General features: G+C 37.5%; 1 protein-coding gene across 4 annotated transcripts in view; it reads right to left on the reverse strand.

Annotated features, from left to right (window-relative positions):
* CTNNA2 (catenin alpha 2) overlaps nt 1–22,710 on the reverse strand; it is a 1,114,437-nt gene that overhangs the window by 69,245 nt on the left and 1,022,482 nt on the right. For all 4 annotated transcript variants that reach the window (XM_025932078.2, XM_025932082.2, XM_086700738.1 and 1 more), the window contains exons 13-15: nt 21,016–21,167; nt 11,323–11,436; nt 2,889–3,070 (exon numbers count right to left, since the gene is read on the reverse strand). In XM_025932078.2, the coding sequence (XP_025787863.2) occupies nt 2,889–3,070; nt 11,323–11,436; nt 21,016–21,167 (448 nt within the window). The remainder of the gene's footprint in view (nt 1–2,888; nt 3,071–11,322; nt 11,437–21,015; nt 21,168–22,710) is intronic.

The raw sequence follows: 22,710 nt of genomic DNA on the forward strand, positions 1-22,710 counted from the left end.
TTTTTTTTTCTATGAACAGAAGAGCTAATGAGAGAGCTCGTGTAAAGGGAGGTAGACGGTGGCCTTTTAATGGCCAGATGTGACATGGAAGGGACAGAAAAGGGTCAAGGGCTGAAATCAAAAACTAGCCAAGTGATACCTATACTGAGGTACTGAGTGTCTGCACTATGGCAGAAATTAAGTTTGGGAAGAATGGGGTGATTACATGTTTTCTGAGCCCAGTGCTCAGCATTTTACAGTTGACTGTACCCTGAAAGTTCCTTTTCTTAGCCTAAATCCTTTTCCTTATAGATCAGAAGTTACAGTTGGTCTCAAAAGACAGCTTTGTTCCTTGCTATACAATTAAACTTGGGTTTCTTTTCTGAGCTGCTGCCATCTGCACACCTTATGTTATTGGGACACAAGACTGGTACATGCTATTTCTTACTGAGAATGACATCAGAAATATGGAGTCACCCTCTGCAGGACAGTGCTTCTGCCACTGCCCATGAAATAGAAGTCAAGGACTGAACAGGAAAAAGACATGAGGCATAATTAGTTTTATCCTCCATGAAGAAGTTATTTCACAAATAATGAGGCAGAACCTCTCCAATTTTAATAATAATGGACTGTATATCATTGAGATGACTGAATCAAATTAATGTTAGCTACTGGTAAAAAATAAAACAACATGATAATAAATGCAAAGGCTTTTTTTTTTATGCAATTTAAACATATGATTTGAGAAGAGTCAAGTTTCAATTCCTAACCAACTATCTTCTTTCCTTTAGAGAATATAGTACATAGGGCTTTTTACAGTATACAGCTAAAACTATTCTTCCCTGAAGTAGAAAATGCTGGGGCAACAATAATAATGATAATGCATACGGTTAAGTAGAGAACTCAGGTGAGAGTCCACCAAAAAATGGCTCAAGTCAGCTTCATCTTTGCCAGAGAGGCTCTGCAGATGTAGATAGCGACAAATACTCAGATTCCCGTGTTCCATTTCCAATTCACGCCCTCGTCTGTTTCTCTGGCCGTTAATTACTGGGTTCCTCCCTTTGCCCTCACAAAGAGGCATGAAACTCCTCATCAGGTGGTAGGACAAACGATAATCAGTGTTATCCTAGACATTTCATTACTCAAATAAGCATAAAATGATTATATGAAATCCCTAGGAAATTGAAGGGGCCTTCTTTTTGCTTTTAAAACTATACTTTGACTAATAGAAAGTCTGTTTTATTTAACATCTAACAAGACCCCCTCAAATATATCTCTCTTCCATGACCACTGTTATATATAATCTAGAGCATTATAAAATGTTCTTCTGATCTAAACTAGCAACTTGACTAGATTCATTATTCACTTTGAACTAATGAGATTATTTTTACAAGTGATGTTATTAACGGATTGCATAATATCTATCAGATAAAATACTAATACCATGTTGAAAGCAAGCAAATTAAGTCATCACAGGCCTAGAAAAGCAACGACTGAGACTGCCAGAATAGTCTGATTTGTAGTAAATTCATACTTAGCTATGAAGTATCCTTAAGTAGTAGCTCAGACTGTTTTTTCCTGCTATTATTTTTCGTGTGTGAAATAAATCTGTGAAGCCGACAAAGACTAACCGGATGTACAAATTTGAGCTTCTAATGAATACAATGACATTTAAAAAGTCTCAAAGGTCACCTTCATATTACTAAAGTAATTCCACTGAAGTCAAAAACAATGTAAAAATATTTAGAGAAAGGCCCAGGCAATGTCATTAGTATATATTGGCCAGAGGCAAAGGGTAAGGGGGATGAGGCAGAGATATTCCATATTTTATTACGTAAAATCAATTGTAGCCTTCTCCTATTAGAAGCATTCAATAATCCTTAAAAATATTGTCACCCATAAGGTGATGTTTTGGCATTACCATATATCTTACATAGTTTTATAAACAAATATCATGTTTAATCATTAAAATATCTTGATCATGTGCATTTGTGTTTCCAATGGAAAAAAAATTGTAATATAATGATAGCTTATATTTGTATAACAGCATAATTTACAACTGCTTTACCTCGTTGGATTTTAAAGGTCTCCTATGAAGATTATAAGAAAAGCATTATTTCCCCATTTTGCAAATAAACAAAGACAGTAAGAGGCCGGTCTAAAATCACCTGTATTCAGCTTCAAAATCCAGGGATTTTTTTCATTGAGCTTTGCTCTCCCTTGATTTGCCCTTTGTGTAGTAGGAAGGGCAGAAATGTCACCTCCCTTTAAAGAGGAGATTAAAATTGCAGTGGCAGAAACACCAATGACCCCGGTGAGGCAAAGCCTCCCGACAAAATTCTGACTGATCTCTTGATTTATTAAAAGCACTGCTTACAGCAAAAGGGAATAAAACTTATACAATTTTTAATTTCCCTGTCAAAATTATGGGATCAGATTGTGGAAACTGAATCTTTGTATGTAAGGGTAAAACATGAGCTGAGATCAATGCTTGATCATGACTTTGCATTCAACCTATTACATGTATGTATGCACACATAGATGTATAGATGTACATTTTTTTCCCCAAAGGAATACAAACAAATCGTTCACCTTATCTTGAAAACAGTATTTAAAAACATTGCAAAACAGCACAGAACAAAAATGAGTCACTCAACTCCCAGGGGTTAGATTTTATGACTGACTTGGTATAATTAAAACAATAATAATCACAAAAATGAATCTGTCCTCCTTGACTATCTGCTAAGAATTAGGTCCATATCATTTTGACTTACACATATAAATTTTATAATACCACTACCTTGCTTTGATGTAATATTTTAATTTTTCAGCAGGCTCTCACATGCTAATATACACTGTTACGCTTCTGGGTTTAATGAGAAAATCATCTTCCTGTCTCTGGGCCTCACCTTGTGAAGTCTGTCATTTCCATCATGATCATACACATCTGCTTGGCCAGCACAATTATATCATTGCCGCTGTCATCCCATTTGGCCACTTCGGCATCCAGCTTGCTTTTCTCTTGGTGGAATATCTCCACCTGCTCAGCTATTTTTGCCTTCTCCTCCTGCGGTAGTTGTGCCATGATGGCCTGTGTGGGTTACAGAATAAGTGTGACTAATATTGACAAAGTAAAGTAGGTTGACTCTGCCTTAAGTTAATGGCAAAGCCAGACCCCGACAAGGTTTATAGGCTGCCCCGCCATTCCAGAAAGTACGTTTTCTCCATCCCCAGGAAAGCAAAAGCATAGACTGGTAACATCCCCCAAATCCCCGTCCCTATTCCTATACACACACAAAAATAGAGAGATCCAAAAGGTATGTGCACATTGACAGTAACAGAACTTCTGTGTTGCTTTGATGACATATGTTTGTTCAAAAGAATCTATTCTTGACAATTTTTATATTTGGTCTCAAGAAACTTTTACCAGATGAAAGAATGCACCTCTTTCAACACTGAAATCTGTTCAGAGAAGGAAAAAAAAGAAAAAAGGCTTTCTGTCGCTGGAAAGAAGAAGAATTTTAAACAATATCTGAGCATCCAAGTGGGGTGGAGAGAATTTCCATGAGTGTTAATGAAGGAATGCATGATTAGATACCAAACAATCCCCTAACCCAAGGCATTTCAGGGATGGCATACCTATTCCCAGCCCTCTTCCATCTTCCCTGTGGAAATTCTGAGATAACCATGACTCCCTACAGAGCCTATTAGTATGCAGAAGTAGAAGGTATGATGGGATAAAATATAGTTTAGGAAGTAAAGGTCGATTTTCAAAAGTTGCTAGGTAAGGGAATGTAGAAAAGCAAGAACTACAGCTGATTCTCATTATTCATGGAATCTTTCTATACAAATTTGCCTACTCTCTAAAATTTATTGGCAGCCCAAAATCAATACTTGTGGTGCTTTCTTGTCATTCACAGACATGCAGAGAGTTGCAAAAAATTGGGTTCACCTGTCAGGCCTATTCACAGATATGGTTGAACAAGGAATTCTCTGTCTTTTCGTTTCAACACTGAACAACAGGTCCCTTCTGTCGTCTATTTGGTGCCAAATTTTCCACATATTTGTACTTTTTATTGGTAATTTTGCTATTTAACATAGCCCCCAACCATAGTGCTCAAATGCTTTCTAAGTGTCCCTAACCACCGAAAGGCTGTGATGTGCCTTATGGAGAAATATACATGTATTAGACAAGGTTCATTCAGGCATGAGCTACAGTGCTCTTGTCCGTGAGTTCAATGATAATGAATCAAAACTATAAAGCATATGAAAGGAAACATTCATTAAACAAGATTCTGTATTTATTGGTTGAAATAAAATGTTGAGACCAGGAGCTCTCAGGAACCTAACATTATTTCCTCTAAAAGCCATGACTCCATAGCTGCTAATTAAGTGTTCATGGTGATGTTATAGAATATAGGTACCACAAATAAAGACAATCAACTGCATTTGGTAAATACCATGTATGCATTGCCCTGAATGCAATGTCTGGAATCATTTCATTCCATCCTCATAGAACCATGTGTGACCTGTTTCATAGAAAGGAGCATGTGGATAAGTATGACAGCACTAGTAACCCTCTGGTTCTGGGATATGTATGTTCAGTAATGAAAGCATGATTTGGGAAACTTAAAACTTTTGCAAAGGACAAGTAAAATAACACATACAATAAAGCCTTGCTTCCTAAATTATAAAGTTTGTCCTAATGTAAGTAAATTATTGGGAAGAAAGGTTGTTGATTTCTAGTAAAAATATCAATGGACATAAACTCAGGAAAACTGGGCTCAATGGGCTCTATCACTGACTTAGGTTAAGACTTAATCACTACTGGATCATATTCTTAACTTCTTCAGATCTAAGAATAGTAAAAAATTACCTCAGGGTGTTATAGTGGACAGCAAATGAAATAACAAAGGTGTTGTGTTTTTTCCAAAAAGAGAAACGAAAGCATCTATGGGATTATTGTTAATATATTAGTATCATGACTATATTAGTTTTCCTTTCCAGCTACCCCTTGAGCTCATTACTTAGTTGCTATGAAAGAGAAGGGATGGGCCCAGAGTCTATGTTAGTATACATAAATAGACAATTGACATGATTCCTTGAGTACAGAAATGTATACCAGGTACTGTGCTAAGAGGCTTATGTATGTAAAACAAACAAAACAAAACAAAACAAAACAAGAAAACAAACAAAAAAAACAATCTACTTAAGCATTCTACAAGATTAATACTATTATTACCGCTATTTTATTAATGGTGATACTAAGACCCAGAGAAATTAAATTCTCAATATTACACAACTAATAAGCTGTATGTATAGGATTCAAACCCAGGTCAACTAACACCATACTTAACTACCGTGTACAAGTGGATCACCATGCACAACTATACAGGTTTGACACTACACAATGATCCCATTCCAGTGGGGCAAGTATTGCTGAAATCACAAGCATTGTTCACCAGGCTGGACATCCTAGAGATGAGACTTTATTTGCCTGAGTAAGGTATCTCTTTGTATAATTTAGATGAAGGTGTCCTCAGACAAGTAGCTGCACAGATACATCTTACTAATATATAGCCATGTGTACAAACTTCCATGCAGGCATGTGTGTGGCTTTATATAACTAACATGTGAGTGTCTGTGTATGTGTATGTGAGTGTCCATGTGCATATACACAAACTGCTATCCATATTTAAAAAGTCAGACTGGGACAAATACAATATGGTTAAAATAGTATTTTTGAAGAATATTTTAAAGTACTTTAAAAACTGTCAAAAAGGTGGCTGATATACCGAAGAGTTGATTATAAATTCAAATATGAAATACTGTACTAATAACAAGACAGCTATCCCATTGCATTTGAGATAGGTATGGATTTGCAGAAGTTAAATATGCACTTTTTTCCTGAAGCATCCCTGTCTGATGATCTGATGCTGTCCTAGATTAATTTGTCGTCCTCATATAAAACTGATATTCATGTTTTACTTAGACCTCAGAAGTCCTAACTAGAATTATGTAAACCATTTATTAGGTGCTTTTCTGTAGAAGAATCTGTAAAACTACCCACCAGACCTTCAGACTCTATATTCAATACCCAGATGGAAAGCAATGAAACTTTCATTGTCTCAAAAGGGTTAATTTGTGCATTGAAGGGTGTACACTTTTCTTTGAACTGTCACATGAGTTTCAGTTGTATAATTTAGGATTTGGGTATTAACTGCCTTGTTCTACTCTCTAATTCCTATTGATGCCCTACTTTTGACTTCTCTCAGAGCTTCCTTAGGGTAGAGGCCTCAGCATCCTGCAAACAGTAGAAGCTCAATATATATCTTCTGATTGACTGTGTAACCATTTTTCCACTCACTGCATCAACAGAGTTCAAAAGAAGTTACTAGAACTGACAAACATTTTCTAAGGGCACAATTCTGAAGAAAAAAAAAATGGCCCCTTCAAAGCAGATTTGCAAAAGAACATGTTATTTTGACTCTAGGGGTGCTCAACCCACATAATGCACTTAATGGTGTGTGACTTGGGTGCAAGTGTCATTACATTTGCTTCTGCTTATGTAGCTATCGATGAGCCAAAGTCTTTTCCTAAATATTCTTAAAATGCTCCTGGCTTTTAAAAATTCATAATTGACCTTTTCTGAAACTGGAATCTTAAAAAAGGGTTATCTATAAACAGTAGATCACAAACTGCAAAATTTGCAAGTTAATCAAATTAAAATTCAACACATGCGTTTTAATTAGGTCTTATCAATGTAACTCAGCAGTTTGAAATGTTAACACATTAAAGTTTTAGCTGGAAAAAAAAAAGATGACTACATTCAAATCAAGTTGAATAGAAAATATATACTATGCAATTGTTCATTCCCTCAAACTAAGGCAACATGAGAAAAATGATTTTCATGGCCAAGAGGAAAGGGAACAAATCAGCTTTTCTGTATCTGTGATGTGATCACCTGGGGTGGTCTCAGAGTTTCTGCTGGTTCTATGCATAGTAGCCAAGCACAGCTCCAGAGATTGGTTGATCTGGGGCCCCATACTGTGGCATCAGAGACTTTAATCCACAAAATTCCCTGCTTCTTGATCCCAGGCTCTCAGCTTTTCTTCTGAAGAGCCAACCATTTTTTTGTGATTGAAATTATAAACTCTACTTATTAAACCAAAGTGCAAATCACTGATACAAGCCAACAATCACTCTGCCCAGAATTTTTTCTTCAATCTAAATCTCAGGAGCTTTTGATATGATTATTTTTCCAATCTCAAAGAGAAAAAATTACTTTGGAGTCTATGAGCCTCCAAACTGACAAGTGTTAGTTCCTTAAGCCAGAGTAAGAGTCTAACATTTAGGCTTAAAGTACATCTTTATAAATAAGTGATTAAAAGGGCTAAAACTCAATGTGTCAATTTCTGCTCACTTGGTTTTGAAGCAGAATAATAAATATAAGTAGTTAAAGAGGGTCCTTTGACTTTTACCAGTCTCAGGCCCTGAAGTAAACAGGAAAATTGAGTTAATTATCCCATTATTTCAAGTAAAAACTTTCATGATTTCCTAAATTGTCCATGCTCTTTTAGGTTAAATTATTTGACCAGCCTTCTAATGAAAAACTGCCTTATGCTATAAGCATTATCATCATCATCATCTTTATCAACTTCATATTATGTGACACATCTTATGATACAAATTTTATCATGCAGTTTTCCTAATCGGACATCATGAGGTAGACAGTGGAGGAGGAGAGGGAGAGAGAGAAAGAAAGGGAGAGGGAGAGAGAGATAAAGCGTAGAGAGGCTAAGAAAGTTGCCCAAAGAGACACAGCTTGATCAAGACAATATTTAAAATCAGGTCTGGGGGCGCCTGGGTGGCGCAGTCGGTTAAGCGTCCGACTTCAGCCAGGTCACGATCTCACGGTCCGTGAGTTCGAGCCCCGCGTCAGGCTCTGGGCTGATGGCTCAGAGCCTGGAGCCTGTTTCTGATTCTGTGTCTCCCTCTCTCTCTGCCCCTCCCCCATTCATGCTCTGTCTCTCTCTGTCCCAAAAAATAAATAAACGTTGAAAAAAAAATTTTTTTTAAATAAAATCAGGTCTGTATGACTCCAAATTATATATTCCATCACTAAGGTTAAGTGCCCAAAAGTTTTCATTGACCAATTTTAACTACATCAACCTGTGAAGAAGCAGTTTTTAAGATGTCATGTCTAGGATCATAGGGTCTGATTCCTCCTACATTTTAGCAGGGTATGATAATTATCTCCCTTTCCCTCTCTCAACAAAATACTGTAGAGAAGCATCAGATAGGGACACATAAAGGAAATAATCTAATTTCAGAATTTGGGAGCAATGTTAGAGTAGGTACTAAAAGCTTTTCTCCTACCTTAACCTCCTTATAGATTAATTTACCCTTTCAGAGAGGAAGAATTTATCTGAATGCAAACAAAAAATAAGGCCGTTAACAAGGAAGGACTGACTGATACAAAGGGCAACTACCTCTGTCAAAGACAACTTTGGTCTCCTTCACAATTTTGACCAAGTTAACATACTTCTCTGGTCAAAAGTTCGACCATCTGTCATCTCAGCAATTCAATGCACCCTCTTATTTCCAACTTACAGCCATAATTCTAGGTCTCTGATTTGTCATCATATAATTACAGGCTAAAATAGGCTGACTCAATAACTAATGCTGTCTGCTGCAAGTTAATCACACAGGCCACATGATGGATCTCAAAGACAAATCACCAAGTACTGGATTATAGGGGTACTTTGTTACTATCCTGGACTGTGTTCATAATTCATGCTGAAAAACCTTTAAAAAAAAAAAAACAATTGTCTTTTCACCTACTGGGTGAAAAATATAATAGATGATATAGACAAGTGCCATCTGACTTCTGTTTTCACCCATCTTAATTGACTTGATATCTAATGTAAGATGCATGAAATGGAAGTACAATGGGACTACATTCTTGTAAGAAGTGGGACTAATAATGCCATTTTGACAAGATGGTGATTATAAAATACGATAAGGGTTGTAAATATGCCTTGATCATTGAGACAAGATACTGGGCTGTATCAACACTGAATTGCATTCAGTCAATCAAACTGACTTTGAATTGATTAATGTTTGGACGAATTACTCAAATTTGCCCTTTGTCATGGACACAAAAATGCTGGTTTTATTTAATTCTGAAGAGGAACTGACCTGATGAATGAGATGATTTAGTGTTATGCCAAAACAGGCTCCAAAGCCTCTCAGCTTAATGAACTTCTCAAATTTCAACATTGGGAGTGGGGGAAGGATTACAGTCCACAAAAGATTTGCCAAGTAGGGGGCTTCATATTCTTTTGTGTACTTTTCTACTGTCACTAATCTGTGATAGAAAATGATTTCTCGTCCAAAGGATGACAATTTTCAGTCATTCTTTATGGAGCACTTAATGTATGTCAGGTATTCTGTTCATTTTTTTACAAATATTAAGCAATTAAACCTCAAAAGAATTCTATCAAGTCTATTATTCACATTTTACAGATAAAAGGACTGAGGCTCATAGCAATTAAGCAACATGTAGTGGAGCATTGTCCTCATTCCACTCTTTACAATTCAAAACCAAATCTGTCTGAACCAAAGCCAGTGCATCTTTAATATTCTGGCTTTTACCCTCGTATTTCCCCTATCAATGTCCATCTATGTATCTTGTGAATCATTTCACTGTTGGATGAGAGTACCAGGGCATAAAGCATGAAAGAGAAATTGGGTTATAAGTACAAAGATTTTCTTAACATAAGGTTTAGTCCTCTTTGAGTCCTGTTTATTTATTTATTCTTTATTTTTTTTAATATGAAATTTATTGTCAAATTGGTTTCCATACAACACTCAGTGCTCATCCCTACAGGTGCCCTCCTCAGTGCCCAGCACCCACTTTCCCCTCCCTCCCACCCCCCATCAACCCTCAGTTTATTTTCAGTTTTTAAGTGTCTCTTATGGTTTGGCTCCCTCCCTCTCTAACTTTTTTTTTTTTTTTTCTTCCCTTCCTCTGTCTACTCTTCTTTCACAATTCCTAAACCAGTGTGAGCTTTCTGGGGTTTCCTAATCTCTTTCCTAAATCACTCAGACTCATGCTTCATATACAAACTCATGTTTCCTATACATTATTTTTCCTAAAGTAAAGCATAATAGAGAATTAAAATACTCTAACTAGAATATAGTAAGAACTCGATCTATATAATGAGATTGTTTTCACCCTATGAAAACTGAGTCTTTAAAGGGAGGATAATCTCACCCTCTTTTATAATCCCCAAGGATATAATCTCTTGAAACTTGCCTTGATTACCTGCATCTACCCTCAAGGAGATACAGTTAATAGGATTGGTCAGAATCCTCTTAGAAACACTTTTGTTGGTAGATAGTGTCACTGAGTGTTCAGGAATGTTCAAATGGCAGCCAGAGCAATAAGCTTTCTGTTGCTTCCTGCTCCATGCCTTAAACTGGCATATTTCTAATATGTCTGTATAATTTCTTTTTCTATCATGTGGCAGACAGATCTAGGGCTACCACCCTGGCCATAAGCAGGTATTAGTGAGAGGGAGGGGGAGTTACTTCTCTATTCTGATGAATTTGGACCAATTTCAAAGATGTGGTCTTGTTCACCAGAGACCCTAGGCCAGAACATGGAACAGAGTATGGAGCCCATAACAAAGTAGCGCTCTAATTTTCCATTTGTCCTTCCCTCTTGAGTTAATAAGCTTGGCAACCTCAAACAGAACTGTGGTGTCTGTGCCAATACAAGATCTGAGTATTCATGTGTTCCTTAGCTGTTGAACTATCTATTCATGATTCCAAACCAATAAAATCCACTATACTCTTAAATTGTTTGGAGTGATGTGGCTGCTAAGTCTCAAGTGATGGAGAGAAAATGGAGTTAATAGGAATCAGAAGCACTAGTGGTTATTTCCATTGTGTAAAATATGAATTGCGGGGCGCCTGGGTGGCTCAGTTGGTTAAGCGTCCGACTTCGGCTCAGGTCATATCATGATCCGTGAGTTCAAGCCCCACATTGGGCTCTGTGCTGACAGCTCAGAGCCTGGAGCCTGCTTCGGATTCTGTGTCTCCCTCTCTCTCTGACCCTCCCCATTCATGCTCTGTCTCTCTCTGTCTCAAAAATAAATAAATATTTAAAAAAATTAAAAAAAATAATATGAATTCCTAAAAACAACCACAAGTAAGAAGGCAGATTTCTGAGCTATGAATCTCTGGGATTCCAAGACTCTGGTCAGAAATACCCTCAAATCAATGTGGTGTAAATAGCCCCGGTGCATGAAACCCAAGTCCTGGATGTCCACTCACCCGTGCACTCTGTCCTGCAATGAGCTGGTCATCCTCAGTCTGAACACTTGTCCGGCTGCGCACATCATAATCCTCCTGCTCAAAGTCAGAATCATCTTCTAGTTCTTCTGGGGTCTAAAAGTACAAAGGAAAGGAGAAGAATCAGCATATTCTAAACTGATAACCCTCAATGCCACCCATATACTTTGTGGCAGATAAGGCTAAGTGGCTCCCAGGAAAGAGAGCTTGTAGGCAGTTACATGTAGGGGGTTATGGAGGGGGGTGCTGGCTGCAATGGAGTCAGAAAAATCTAGCTGCCCCAGTTTACCTTTTAAAAAATATATACTTTATTTCTTCCTCCTGTAGGTATTAAAATGCTATTTAACTCTTGACATGACATGCTTTCTAGTTTTAAGACAAACTATATTTGTGTTTTTTCCATCCATAGAAATCTATTTAAGATAGAAAATAACCACCACCAACAAAAGTTATACCTATACGTGGTCTATAATACCCTTTTTGCTCTATTCCTAATCTTTTTTAGTCTTGATAGTGAAAATAATCTCCAAGCCAATGGTTATTCCAGATGAAGTATCTGATGTGGTCACTAAATTGTATACTGTACAGGTTGCGACTATGGATTCCAGACTCAAGACTGCCTGAATATGAACCCCTGTGTGACTACTGGCAAAATCCTCTTAGTTCTGGTTTCCTCCCTTGTGATATTGATAAAATTTGTTCTGTGATTTTTGTGAAGATTAAGTAATATTCTTTGTGTAGAGTGTCTAGCATATAATAGGCATTTAAAAAGTGTTTTCCATCATAATTTCTTAGGATTTTGAAATCAATTCATTCAAACACTTTTAAAAAGTAAAGCCAACAATTACTACACAAGTACAAAGGATTAAATAACTCTTTCATACATAGTATCAACTTAGCTAAAACCAAGCACAGTGAAATAAGGATCATTCTCTATTTAGAGATAAGAACACCAAGGTTCTGAGAAACAACATGTCCAATGTCCCTAACCCAGTTAACAACAGAATTAGAATTTAGACACAAGTGCCCAATTGTGTCTAACTTTTTCACCTTATAAATCAGGTAAGAATTGCAGCTGTAGAATGTCTTTAAAGTGAGTAGTTACATGAAGATCCCATCCAGTGTCAGAAAAAAGTGTATGAATTAATCTACAAATCCAGAAATAAAAATACTCCCCATCTTTAATAACCATAATAGATAACATGTGTTAAGTGGTTTTCATGTGCCAATGCCTATCTTCTCTAAGCACTTTACATATACTAATTCATACCATTTTCTTAACAGTCCTATCATGCAGACACCATTTTCTCCACTTTACAGATAAGGAAACTGAGGCATGAGAGATTATACCTGCTCAAAACTTTCTAAATCTTGCAGCATGTACCGTAGACTATCATCTCTGTTAATTCTAAGAAGATGAACTCGGGGGTGGTGGGGATGATTCACAAAGGGGACACAGTGCATTAGTGTGACATTCTTAGATCAATGGTCATTAGACTGAGATCTGACAGTCACCCACAAACTGCCTCCTGGCACACAGTAACACCATCTCCCAGGGCTCTGTATTTCAAAAGGAAGAAATAGACTGATGATACAGGTACCCATTCCTCATCCAAAAGGGCACATTTTTATTCTGCTGGTTTCTTTGGCTACCTCACTGTAATTAATCAGGTGTGGTTATTGATGAAGGCTTGAGATTGGTCAGACAGGCATAAAATGGGGTCTTCATGCCAATATCACCTTATGTGTAGTAATTTTCCAAGCTTTGGCATATCCTTCTTGTTTTCCTTCTCTCTCTCCATCAACCCTATTAATATTCACCCAGTCATCTACAGATGTTCAATTTTCTTTCACAGAATTATTAAAAGAAAGAGGGAAGAAAGAGGTTTTGTTCCCATACTTTATTAACTAAAGGAGGGGTGGGGTGGGCAGAACGTGGTTCAAATAACTGGTTGTATTTTCATTGCGGACAGAGACAATAATCTCTGATCATTTTTCACTCGTCTGAAATGTACTAGAGAATAATTACAGCAAGTTGGTAAATTCTGCTGACGGATGAGATGACAAGATTTCAAGTGCTTTTCATCATTAGTTTTTCAAAAGGAGAGAGAAAAGTAAAATGAAAAACCTCACTCAACAGAAAAAAAGGGAAAATATGACAGTGCCTATAGCACTGTGTCCAAACATTTCAGTGATCTGTGTGTTTAGTAGATGAGTCAATGACAAATACAACCTGGCATCATACGGTTAATAATGATGAGCTTTCATTCAAGTGACTATGGCTCGGGAACCAAAACAAAGTTTAAAAAAACAAAAAACAAAAAAAAACCCAGAAACAAAAAGCCCAAAACACAAAAAACCTGGAAGTGGACCTAGGGAACTGGAATGTTTTTGGCCTAACTTTGCCACTCACAAACTGTGTGTCTTTGGCAAGTCATGTACAGTTTTTCTGCTTCTCTATCTTCTCACTCATAAAATGGAGATCATAATTCCTATTTGTCCCATCTACCTCTCAGGATTGTAGGATAAAACATATATGAAAATGCTTTGTAAATGATAAAAGCGAACTAAAGTAATATGTGATAATGATGATTATTATGCTTAACAAAATATATACCCAATACCAACTGCAATGATAATAATGGGAATAATTTTTTACCAACCACCATGGGCCGAGCATTCAGCTAAAGGATTTACTCCATGTAAAAACCTAATGAAATACATTGAATCCCCATCTTACAGATGTATAAACAGACTCAGAGTCAAGTCAGTTTTCCAGGGTGTTACACCTAGCAAGTTGAGGGGGCTCAGGGCCTATGCCTGTAACCATCACAAGTAACACCAGGCAAATGGGTGAGCTTAAAATATTTTCTTGTGCCTTAATCATGCAGCAAACCCATCCAAGTCACCCATATAAATGTTTCTGTGCAGGGTGCCTGGGTGGCTCAGTCTGTTGAGCATCTGACTCTTGATTTCCTCTCAGGTCGTGATCCCAGTGTCATGGGATCAAGCCCCATGTCAGGCTCTTGGCTGATCATAGAGCCTGCTTAATATTCTCTCTCCCTACTTCTCTTCTGCTCTCTCTCTCTCTCTCTCTAAAAAGTTGTGTGCATGTTCATTTTGTTAATTGCATGAAAGCACTTTTTTTTTCTTTTAAAAAGTAGCAGTGTTGGGGTGCCTGGGTGGCGCAGTCAGTTAAGCGTCTGACTTCAGCCAGGTCACGATCTCGCAGTCCGTGAGTTCAAGCCCCGCGTCAGGCTCTGGGCTGATGGCTCAGAGCCTGGAGCCTGTTTCTGATTCTGTGTCTCCCTCTCTCTCTGCCCCTCCCCCGTTCATGCTCTGTCTCTCTCTGTCCCAAAAATAAATAAACGTTGAAAAAAAAAATTAAAAAAAAAAAAAGTAGCAGTGTTATGTGTCAGTTGCTCAAAGATCCCCATACATTAAAGGAGACATGGAAAAATAGTGAAGGTCTGCAAATGGGCCCAGAGATAATAGGACTTATATCATTAGGTAGTCTTATAGAGTAAAAAGAATCACCAAAATGTGTAATTCACTAGATTGGAGGCTGGACTCTGAGGGTCAAGTCTCAATTCTGTCTTTCTGTGCTCCCAGGGAAGACTTTTTTACAATAATCAAGAACCACTTTGGGTCTACTCTCGGTTCCCTAGGTCTATTATCTGATTGTTAGACTGCAAAAGTGGGTTTAATTTGAAAAATGACACAATTAAAGTATTTGGTCTCTAAAATCTGCCCCCTCTAAGAGTCTATGAGATTTTCTTGTGCCTATTACACAGGCTCAAGAAAATCATGTGCTTGTCCAGGCGGGTCACAACACATGCCAGTTGCAGAAAAGGACCAATCCGCTTGCCTCTGGCTCCTAATCAAATGCTCAGTATCCTCTAAAACAGTTTCTGGAGAGAAGCAAAATGAGAAAAGACAGAGGGATTTAGAGTTGTTTCACCAGGACGCATGAAAAATATATTGAGGCCCATTTAAAATAAAGGCTCAAATGCGTATGGGAGTTTCATTAGGAACAGAAAGATGAGGAGGACATGGAGAGGCAACAAGAGAGTTCAGGTGATGCATGAAGAAGGATTTCCCAAGCAGAATGACTATACCAATGGAATGGAGAAAACAGAATTACATTTCCCTGAAGTCAATGTAGAGCCAAGTCACCTCAGTCAGGACTGACTGGCCATTGGCACCTCTATCCTGCGTCATTCTGAAAGACTCTTGATTGATCTCCTTGCTTCTATTTTTTCCACATACAGTCTACTCTTAGGGTGAAGATCCCTGGAAGATCTAAGTCAGCTTAGAACACTTCAATGGCTCCCATCGCATTCAGCATGGTCCTTAGTCTGCACCTGCCATTCCTTCCACCTGGAACACATTTCCTCTAATATTGTTATAGCTTGTTTCCTCCTCCTCCACGTCTATTCTCAAATGCCACTCAATCAGTGACCATCCTTCATAAAATGAATACCCGTCCTGTGTTCTATCCCCTTATACTGCTTGTGTTCCCCATGGCACAATAACTGACATGTTCTATCTCCTTGCTTATTTTCTGTCTTCCACCAGAGGAATATACATCTCTTGATGCGTTTTGTTCACCTCTGCATTCAGGGTCCCTCTAACAGTGTGGGGCATCTAGTAAGCTTTAAATAAATACTTAATGAACAGATAACCAAGACAAAATTACCTAATTTTTCTTAAAATCATAAGACATTATTTCTAATTACTTGTCTTAGGAAAACAAAACGAGGAACCTTATGGAACCATGTTAATTAACTGGATAATAGCGATCTGAAAGAGGAATATCAATTTTGCCACCAAAGTTGTTTCTGAAGTCTCCTCAACTCTTTATTTTCTAGCTCTGATGAGTAACTCTAATCCCTGCCATTTTAATAATATTGTTAACTTACTTGACAAATTCTATTTCGTTAATGGATTGTAATAAGAAACTTCACCCCAGCAGAATGAGAAAAAATATTTCTTGGGAAACTACTGCCAGTTGTATGCTAGTACTTTATAGCTATGGCCATATTTGTCCTCGTTTGCAGATAAGCAAACTGAAGCAGAGATGAAAATCAGTGTGCCAGTGATGCTCAAATACTTAGCCATAGGTCCTCAAACTTTATTGCTTGAAGCACTGTGTCTCAGTCATCTTTTTCAAGGTGCCTCTGTGCTAAAAACAAAACAAAACAAACAAAACAGCGACAAGCCTAACAGTTCTGTTGATGAAGCAGTTAAATCACAAAAATGGATTAAGTTGATTAGACTTAACAACATGACTTCTCAAATCCTGGAATACAACTGAACATCCACTGAGTTTCCTTTTTCTCACAGCAACCACCAAAAGCCCAGCTTCACAAATACAGGATGTTATTAAAACAAATACACCAACCTAGTGTTTAAACCGTGAACTACTTTTGGCTAATATTTCCCACAATATCGGAGAGACATCTGCATGTTTCCCTTGAAATTTTAAAACATCTTACAATGCCCCAAGGGCCCTTTCAGGCACAGCTTGGGATAGATCAAGTTAAACTTTAGACTTTTATTTTTTTATTTATTGATTTTTAATGTTAATTTATTTTTGAGAGAGACACAGAGAGCGAGCAGGGGAGGGCACAGAGAGAGACACACACACACACACACACACACACAATCCGAAACAGGCTCCAGGCTCTGAGCTGTCAGCACAGAGTCTGACACAGGACTTGAACCCACGAACCGCAAGATCATGACCTGAGCCAAAGTGAGATGCTTAACCATCTGAGCCACCCAGGCGCCCCTAAACTTTAGACTTTTATCTGAACCCAGGCACTACTGTTTCTGTGACCTGCTTTCAAAAGTATCATGTGCAGCCAAATTAATGGGTTCCAATTACATTATAAAAGAATATAGATATCATAAAAGATTTTTTCAGGGTTATTGTTATGAGAAGAAATTACTGTTTTTTTTATAGCGATATCCTAACACCAAGATATTACCTCCTTCTACCCTACCCAGTTATCTTAATTTCCCATATTAAATGTCTAACTCTTAAATGTTAACTTGGTTCTCATTACCTGTAGATTCCTTATTTGTGAATTTGCCTACTCACCAAAGCTTCCTTGTAATCCCCAAATCAGTGTTTGGGTAGTTTTTCACAGACAAGTACAACGTGGCAAAAAAATTTGAGACACCTAATCTGTGTGCTCCCAGCTGAGGTCACATAGCACAAGGCTCTGCCTTTTTGTTTCAACTTTGACGCTATAAATAAGCATTCATTTTTTTCCTCTGCTTAAAATGTCTTGCAAGTACAGTGCTAACATGTTATTTAGTGTTCCTAAGTGTAAGAAGGTTGTGATGCACCTTACAGAGAAAATGCTTGTGTTAGATGAGCTTCCTTCAGGAATGAATTATAGTGAGGCTGGCTGTGAGTTCAATGTTAATGAGTCAGCACCATGTATTAAATAAAGTGTCTTTAAGCAAAAACATAAAATATAAAAATATAAAACACAGTTATATATTGATCAGTGGATAAGAATGTAAACAGAGGCTCACAGGAACCTAACAATGTTCCCTTTGGAACAATGTTTCAGTATTCTCTAACTCAAAGTTCACAGCAAGGTTACAGGATATAACTACTGCAAATAACGACCATCAGGTGTATTCCTTTTTTAAATTACCAGCTGGGGTAATTAGAAAACCCCTTCTTGGCTGATAGATTACCAAGGACAAGTCTCACCAAGAAGTAAACAAAACCTAGTCTCACAGCAGACTATACCTGTTCAAGAGAGAAGTGGGGTCCTGAAAGGTGAGGTTGGGGTACAGAAAGGACAAGTTTTGTCTACTTCAGAGGGTTGTCTGGAGCTGCCCTGGAGTGCCTGGACCACATCACATTAAATATGTATTGATTAGTGAGAGGCAAGGTGATGGAGCACTTAACCCTTCAGGATCCATGATGCATTTATTTTCAGGGGTGAGGTGGGGGGAGGAATTATACTTTTTACAAAGTATAATCAACACTTTGGGAGGGAAGGGGGCATGGCCAGATTTGCTGGGAAAGAAACAGCTCTCCTCATCTCACTGTCTTTCTTTCAAACTCAGTGCAGTGGATTTTTAAGTAGACCTAATCATTGTACTAGGAAAGTAAACCAAGAAATTAAGTACAAGATGGAGCCATGTGGGTGCTGAACAGAGAAGGATTTTAAAAATAACAATTTGTACATACTGTACATTTCTCTCTTAAGTTTTAAGTGGTGTGAAATCCATCTGATCAAATCACTTGAAATGTCGAGATGCAGGAATGACACTACATGAAACAAAGATATGGCATTTTATCTAAAATTATGTTTTTTTACAGCTCACGAATGAATAAATGAATGATGGCTATAAACTTCCTCAGCCTCCCAGATGAATGGTTGTCACAAAAATGTGAAGGCTAACAAAGCAGAAAAATGGCAAAAGAGGGAATATATCTGGAGCATTATAGTGGGATTTAGTGTCAAATGCTTTGAAAACATAACTCTCATGGTCTATTACCTTATTTCACAAGTTAGTATGTAATGGAAAAAAATGATCTAATTTCTTATAGGTTTAAAAGCCTGTCTTTTTCTCTTTGGCTTCTCCTCCTCCAATTCTCATCCCTTTTCTCTCTGTCACCTTCCTATCTCCCCAGGTATCTGTTTCCACCACCACCACACATACAGTGCACATAAAGCGCCAGAAAATGCACCACAGTGCAGGGAAAATAAAAATACAAGCTTTGCTTTCCAAAATTTCAGTCTAAAGAAGGTAATCGACATAAAAGGGAATAATGTAATAAACACTATAGCAAGCAGAAAGTTACAGAAGTTAAAAGAGAGTGACAGAATTTTTGATGGCAAAAAACTTGAAGAAAGAAGGTCTCAGCCAAATCTTGAAAGGTGATGAAGTTGACAGATCTAAAACGGGCAAGTTAGAAGATCAGGAAATACAACCGATAGTCTCCAAATTCCAAATTTGAACTCCACATTGTTAAGTGTAATTAGTGTCGTCTGATACAACTTATGCAATGATCTGAACACTTTGAATTGATCATAAAATTATTATGAAAGGCAGACCTAGTTAACATGAAAACAGTCAAGCTGAATTTAAAGGGAAGAAAATTCTAAGATGCTTCACTCCCAAGTGAAGGAGTTTGGTGATCGTTTCAGGAGAAGCACAGATACCAAGAGGGAAAAGAGACTCTTCTTGGTGATACTCTACTCCATCTGCTCAGATCACCATGGAAGCATCAAGGTGCACTCTGGATACCACAGTTGAAGAGGACCACTCATGAATTTAATGACTTCAAACATACCAGGATTTGGGGGAGAATTAATGACATATACAAAATACTCAAAAGACCAGGTATATATTTTCCAGAGAGAACAATATACCACAGACATTATTTGGTTATTACTGTCTCGGAATGTTTGAGGAGATATTAGTTTAGATGTTCAGTGATCACCCTGAGAGAGTTTTTTTTCAAAATGCACTCAGTAGATATCTCATGGTTTTATTGAGCAGCTTTCGAGACAACGTTAGAGGACGAAGGTGAAAATACAATCCAGGCTGTTGCATCCAATATGGTAGACATGAGCTACAATGAGCTAGTGACACTTTAAATGTAGCTCATACCATGTGTCAAAAATTATTATGTTTTGGATACACTTGGTTAAGTTAAATATATTATTAAAATTAATTTTACTTGCTTCTTTTTTTTTCAGTGTGTCCACTAGAAAATTTAAACTTACAATTGGGGCTGACATTATATTGCTATTGGACAACATGTGCTTATGATTGGCACTGCAGAAGCCCCATCTCTGCTTCAGTCATAATAGTCACAAATGTATTTGTGTCATCAATTTTGCTTTTGAATGTTTCAGTTTAAGAATGAGTTCTATGAGTAAGAAAATTGTTTTCAAACTATGCCAAATTGTTGGTAAGATGAGGAGAAAAAAATATCTTACAATGAAATATTATGGAGCAATGAAATGGAACAAGGTAGGCTGTAGGTCTTAATACAGATAAATGAAGGCACATTGTGGGTGAACAAAGCCAGTTGGAAATAATAGTTATGTTGAGTTTTTAAATCTACTATATTTTGTATTTTTCTAGCATATACCTCTAAATAATTACTTGGACAATGGTTTGGAAGGCTCATACCTGACAAACTGATAACGGGAAGGTAGTAGGGTGAGCCATGGGTGGGGGGTGGTTTGCTGCAAGATTATGCAGCCTTATTTATCAGGTCTTAATTATTAGTTACAAGGATAATGTAACTGTTTCATATTATTATTATTGATACTATTAAACTGGATAATCTTCATTTCTTTCCATCACATGGCTTTCTGATCCTAATGGGAAAATAACATTAGTCAGAGGACCACACAGATAACAGCAAGGGTACCTGAAAGTTAGTATCAAATTTAAACCAAAATGCATGCCAGAAACAGGAAAGACATCACTTTTCAGGTTATTCAGCGTGAATCTAGGCTTGTTGGATCACTTGTCCCTTTTGTCTGAGTAGTCCCCCTTGTGTGACTAAATGAGGAGCCAAACAGCTTAACAAGTTAAATTAAGCAATGGAATAACCAAAAGTAAATTCTTTGGGATCCCTACAAGAAGCTCTGATCAGCTCCAAGCGATAGAGGCCTTACATACCCTGATCATCAGCACAGCCTTCCTGATGTCTCGAACACCATCATATACCAGGCGAGAGGCATCAATGAACTCATTCTCTTCAAATGGCTGAGGGACGTTGGCACTCAGGGCTTCAATGGCAACCTCTACTTGCTCAGCAAAGCGTGGCATCACTGCGTTAAACAAAGTGAGAAACAGTGGATTATGCGATCTTTCTTTCATGCTTCCTTTTCCAGCCCTTGTGCAAGGCGGCACACTCCAGTTATTCCAACGGTTCAATGGAGCTGTCTGCCTACCTGGTCAGTGGGATGGATCCAGTTTAGTGGTCTTTGTATCACTTACCTTCAGCAGAGAAAGTAAATCATTACTCCATGAATGGTGATGGTATACAACAGCAAGTTTTTGAAACTTGCTCAGGGTAGGGTGGTATAGTGTGCATACATACACATTTCATGTTCTCCTAACCTGAGTTGAATTTGACTTCTGATGGTTACTAGCTCTGAAACCTTGGCCAAGTTTTCTTAACTCCTTCTAAACCTGTTTCTTTGTCTATAAAATAGGAGGTCCTATCTTAAGTTTCAATGAGATAACACACACACATTTACTGGATGGTGTTTGGCCCTCAGAAAGCCTCTATAAGTATATAACTAGTATCATACGCTAAAGTCATAGGTGATGAGTGAGTAACAGACCTTAACCTATATGACTTCATAGTAATGTGTGAATGAAGTGATCCAATCTTTCCCACTTTTGTTGATACAGGACTTGAGATTAGAGGTGGGGGACGGTAGTGGGTGGAGGCTTATGGGAAGACCATACAAGAGGGGAGAAGGGATCCCAGGATACTCCTGCACAAAGCCTAAGGTTAGAGCCCAGTGGGCTCAAAGATGAATTTTATTTTGTTCCATATTCCCAGGACCATGCTGATGTGAAAGAAAAGCATATATGAATTTCTAAAATGTTAGCACCTCTTTCTTTACACAAAGACACCTACATACACACTGGAGGTTTGCAGAAAGTAAATTTAGTGGAATGTCTGGAACACTTCCACTGGCTACTTAAAACAAAAATGCTGCTGATTCACTGATTCTCAAAAATTATAATTCAATTTTTTCAGCTTTTATTTTGTAACAATCAATTCACATGGCAAATTAAAGCCAAAAGCACAATTCATTTTATTTACAAGGACAATAAAATAGAAACATCATTCATCTATTTTCCATTTCTGAACATTCATGCCTGATTCGTCTTTATACTTGTTTTCACCCTCTGTGGATACTTTAACATCCATTTTAATCCCTAGTGTGAGAAACTCTGCTAAATTACTTTCTAGGGTCAAAGTATTCAAGATAAAACATTCCTCAAAAAACGTATTTCTACTAGGAAAAGCCAAATGTTAAAAAGTATATTTTAAAAAAAAGAGGAGGATTACAGGAAAACAGAGTAACCATTTTTTCAATAGACATGATCAAAACCAAAGTATGCATGGGGTGAATTTCCTTCTGTGAGTGAATTACTATGATTGGTTCTCTATACCATTTGCATTTTTCATTTGTGCCTTTGCACTGCTTTTGCATAAAAGGAATTGGTGGACATTGAGTTGTACTGCTGCAAAAATCAAATAAAAATGTATGTCTAAAAACTACCACATTAAACTAAGGCCATTTCAGCTATCCATTTGTGCCAGGAACAAACTGTTTTACATGACTAAATAAT

The sequence above is a fragment of the Puma concolor genome, chromosome A3, assembly GCF_028749965.1.
Source record: "Puma concolor isolate L17-30 chromosome A3, mPumCon1.1.hap2, whole genome shotgun sequence".
In the NCBI taxonomy this organism is placed as follows: Eukaryota; Metazoa; Chordata; class Mammalia; order Carnivora; family Felidae; genus Puma; species Puma concolor.